Source organism: Eschrichtius robustus, chromosome 10 (assembly GCF_028021215.1).
Source record: "Eschrichtius robustus isolate mEscRob2 chromosome 10, mEscRob2.pri, whole genome shotgun sequence".
NCBI lineage: Eukaryota > Metazoa > Chordata > Mammalia > Artiodactyla > Eschrichtiidae > Eschrichtius > Eschrichtius robustus.
In genome coordinates, this window is record NC_090833.1 from 71,059,876 (window position 1) to 71,064,504 (window position 4,629).

The window sequence follows — 4,629 nt, forward strand, 5'->3', positions numbered from 1 at the left end:
TGCTCTCGCTACAATCCCCGACTTCACTCTGCGCGCGGACTCTGCTGGAACGCCGCAAGAATCTCGCCTTGATTTAACAACAGCAAACGAGCGCCCCTCTCGGAGAGCTGTTCAGAACCACCTTGCCCTGGGGACTTTAGAATAAGCGGGCAAGTTCGAGGTGGCTTCCGGGTCCTCTCTTCCCCGTCACTATCCGGTGGAGCTGGGCGCGAGTCCCCAAGGCTTCCAGTATGGAGCGTTTTGCACGTGACCTGCTCTGCTCCGTGCAGCTTGTAAAGAAAGAGCCCACGACGACCGTCATCATTGCTTGGTCCTCCGTCTTCAGCTTTGCCCTCATATCCCCAGGGCCTAACGCCTGAAGTGGGGGCTTACAGGGGGGTTCCTTCAAGGTCAGTGGGGCGAACGTTATCACCTGCCTCCCACCCGAATGCCAGTCACCGCCGCCTCCCACTCCGCCTCACCATCTTTTGTGTGAAGATTCGCAGCACTTGGGTTCCTTCGCGGATTTCTTCACGTGCCACTTTTCGCCAGAAAACCCTGAAAAATAAACCTGGGAATTCCACATTCGGCTCCAAAATCTCGCTGGAAATCCATTTGCCCCACCTCTCTGCGTTTCACTTCACGGTGAGTGTCGAGGGCTCCACCCAGAGAAAAAAAGAGAAAAAAAATGTCTTCCCGGTCTGCCCCTCCTTCCCTGCGGGGAATCAGGTCGCCCAGGAAGACTTCCGCCGCTCCATGTTTGCAGACCTCATTGAACTAAGTTGGGGTGGGGAACTGGAGAGAAAAGAAAAGTCGTTTGGGGCGGCTGTGTGCACGCGCCATCAGTCTCCCTCGGCCGCGCGCAGGTAGCGGGCGACGTCGCGGTGGCCCCGCTCCTCAGCCAGGTCCACGGGCAGGCGGCCCCAGGCGTCGCGCACGTCCAGCCGCGCCCCGGCTCGGTGCAGCGCCGCCAGCGTGTCCAGGAAGCCCTCCCGGGCCGCGTCGTGCACGGGTCGGGTGAGGGTGGCGGGGTCCGCGCAGTTGGGGTCCGCACCGTGGAGCAGCAGCAGCTCGGCCACGCGGGCGCTGCCCATCATCATGACCTGCCGGAGAGAGCAGAGCGGTCAGGACCGGGGTGGGGGCAGGTAGAGTCTTCTCAAAGAAATACCTATTCATGAACCAGAGGCTCTTACAAGCCTCAGGAGTCTAGTTAAGCTTCATTTGCTGACGCAATACCATCCCCCCCACCCCCCCGGCCCCAGCCCCAGCCCCAGCCCCAATTATACTCTACTCAGCCCTAATTAGTTCCATTTTATTCTCCAAACGTGGGAAGACAAGAAAGAGCTGATGATAAACTGCTTATCGCCGTTGTGGGAGATTTCTTTAAAATTTCCATTGAAACGGGAGTCTATTTTGTTAAATGATTTATGGGTGGAGTTAAAAGACTTTTAAAGTCTTAAATTGTTTTCCTTTTTCTTCCCTCTACCCCAGCCATAATCCCAGTCTAAAAAATTTACTAGGCAGTCAGCTGATATATTTATTTTAGAAGTTAAGAGCAGTGCTTTAGGAGAGAAAATAAGAAACAACTAAGTCTAAAACAAGGTTTACTTTGTTTAGTTCTTGCAGTAAATCCCCTGTGGAAGGCGTTTGCTTTTCACTGTTGTATATGTCTCTGCTCATAAAGGGAATACAGTCCCACAATTGGAGCCAAAATTGGAGATAGAAGGCAAAAAGTAAAGTCATGCATAGTTTTATAAGATGATGAAAACAAATTATTTGTTTTTAATGAATGGTTCACCACTTTTAATATTTAACATTATAGATAAAGGCTAAAGTTTAGAGGATAATATATTTGAGGTAATGTAAAATAAACACTATATTTACATTGTACAGGATTTTATAATGTTGAATAGTAAACATTTCGCTATCTAAAAAAGAGCTTGGATCTTAGCAGTCACATCAGAGCAATGCATAATTTAGAAAAAGGATGTTTTGGAGCAGTAATCCTATAGTATCCATTTGTGTACATGTACATTATGCAAGTATTTACTTTCTTATTTTAACAATAAAACAATTTTTAAAATGTTTATCCATTCAAGTTTCCAATTTCCTTTATTTTATTTTTTTAAACATCTTTATTGGAGTATAATTGCTTTACAATGGTGTGTTAGTTTCTGCTTTATAACAAAGTGAATCAGCTATACATTTACATATATCCCCATATCTCCTCCCTCTTGCGTCTCCCTCCCATCCTCCCTATCCCACCCCTCCAGGTGGTCACAAAGCACCAAAGCACTGAGCTGATCTCCCTGTGCTATGTGGCTGCTTCCCACTAGCTATCTATTTTACATTTGGTAGTGTATATATGTCCATGCCACTCTCTCACTTCGTCCCAGCTTCCCCTTCCCCCTCCCCGTGTCCTCAAGTCCATTCTCTACATCTGCGTCTTTATTCCTGTCCTGCCCCTAGGTTCTTCAGAACCATTTTTTTTTTAGATTCCATATATAATAAAATAATTTTTGATAATTAAATATACAAAATGTTGTTATATGTTCTTGTGAGTTTATGTTTTAAAATGTATCACGGAATCAAAAGATAGTACGCAAAATTTTTTTGTTTGTTTCATGGATATTAAAAACATCTATTTCCTCGCTTAGAAACCATGATATGATTTCTATTAGTGATGTAAAGGGCATTTCATACATAGAGAAGAGGGGGAAAAGTGGTTCTTAATATCTCAGAATATGGTGAATTAAAAACGACAAACCTCTTTCTACAATTAATATAATTTGAAGTCTTTAAGAGCTACTTTACATATTGTTGCTGCTTTAAACAATCCGTCATTTCTTCCAATATTTTCTATGAATTCAAAATGAATGAATACATATTTTCTTTAAAATCTACACAATTAACAAGATTCCTTAATAACGGCTTGGTTCTGGAAGGTGATTGTGAGGTGAATACGAAATATGACCATAATAGTCAACAGTAAAACACAAAACATTACTTTAGATTTTAAAGAAATTAAAAAATATATTTAGCACTAAAGTGGGATTAATAGTTAAACATATTGAATAAATGAATTTTAACAATGAAGAGGCTAATTATTTATGAAGACCCTTTGCCATTTAACAAAGCTGCAGCAAATGCTTATGTAATCCAAGCATTCAGTATAACTAAACAAAAATATATAGAAGCACATTTTTTTCTTATGTAACACTCAAGAGACACTGCTAACATAAAAAGAATTAAGTATTGTACTTGAGGAATCCTGTCTTTTTTCTTTGTATTCAATTCGTCTGTATGAGGAAAGAATACAAAATTTCACATCACAGCTTAAAGATTCAGGGTGATTTTTTTTTCACGTGCTGTGATTTTGTATGATTCCTTAAATTCAATCCAAAATGTGTACCTTGTAATTTAATTATCTCTATCGTTGAAAGTTGGCCGCTGTTTGTTGAAAGACAAACAGATAAGACAAAACAATTTTCCTTCCCAAATAACCTCTTTTCCCCCTTTCCTCTCCAGTTGAACCTATCCCTTGCATCTCTTATGAAATGGGAGAGGGGATATTGGTCTTTTTTCCCTCATTAAAAAGAAAACCAAACAAGTCGTGGGGTTTCCAATACCTTTCTTTAGATTTTTTTGTGGGTGAAAACCTGCTGTACAACTGAGCTCAATACTCCAGCAAGAGAGACAAAGGTCTAAGTCGGTGGAGATCTCAGTCCCCAGCCGCTGCCCACGGAGGCCGCGGGGCCGTGTTTGTGCGCCCCCTGCCGGCGAGGCCCGGGGCCCCCAGCTACCTGGATCGGGCGCCTCCCGAAGCGGTTGAGTCTGTTGGGATCCGCACCGGCTTCCAGGAGCTGCCGCACAGCCTCCACTTGCCCCCGCGCCGCGGCGTTGGAAAGGCCCGCATCACCGCCGCCACCACTGAGCATGCCCTTGTCCTCCTCGCTCACTTCGTAGCCCCCAGGCGCAAAGTGTCCCGGATAATCCACCGCTGGCCGTGAGCTTCGCAACACGCCCCACCCCCCCCTTCCCACCTCGCCCTAGCGGGCTCTCCCCACTAGGAAAGAGCTCAGTTCAGCTTCAGTCCCCTTTCGCCGTCCTTCTGCGGCTTGGAGGGTCCGTCCAATGGCCGAAAGGCCCGTAGTTAAGCCGGGCTTTTCCCGGATGGCTTCCAGGAAAAGGCCCCTCGCGCAGCCGCAACGTCGCGCGAATCCACTCTGGCCGCAGAGTGGGCGCGCGTTGCAGCGTCCTCACCGCCGAGCTACACTCTGGCGGAGTGGAGAGCCGGCAGGGACTGAGTTCGTTTCCAGCTGGGCAGTCGGGCTGGGTGCTTCCCACCTCCTTAGGCTCCGCCCCCTGTCCGTTCGGGCATGTCCCACTGTGTTGGCTTGGAGGCCTGGCAGGCAGCTGACGTTACAGCCGCGAGGCTAGGGGCCAGGAAGAGCAGCCCAGAAGGTGCCCAGCCGCACGCGCCAGACACCGCAGAGCGGAGCCCGCTGCGCAACTCGCTGCGGGGTGTCCAGCAATCCTAGGCTACGTTTTTTGGAAAGGTCGAATCAGTGCACTCAGCCCTTAATCACCTCCCTCCAGCAGGCGGAGCAGAGGATTTCTATTCCTTCCGTCCGGGCCAGCTGGTTTCAC

General features: G+C 47.2%; 1 protein-coding gene across 1 annotated transcript; it reads right to left on the reverse strand.

The window, feature by feature from the left end:
* Positions 1-785: 785 nt before the first annotated feature.
* CDKN2B (cyclin dependent kinase inhibitor 2B) lies at positions 786-3,953 on the reverse strand. The gene is made up of 2 exons (XM_068552959.1): positions 3,783-3,953; positions 786-1,082 (listed from the first exon to the last, which is right to left on the reverse strand). The coding sequence occupies exons 1-2, from the start codon at positions 3,915-3,917 to the stop codon at positions 822-824; spliced, it is 396 nt and encodes a 131-aa protein (XP_068409060.1). The 5' UTR covers positions 3,918-3,953; the 3' UTR covers positions 786-821.
* Between the last annotated feature and the right edge of the window lie 676 nt (positions 3,954-4,629).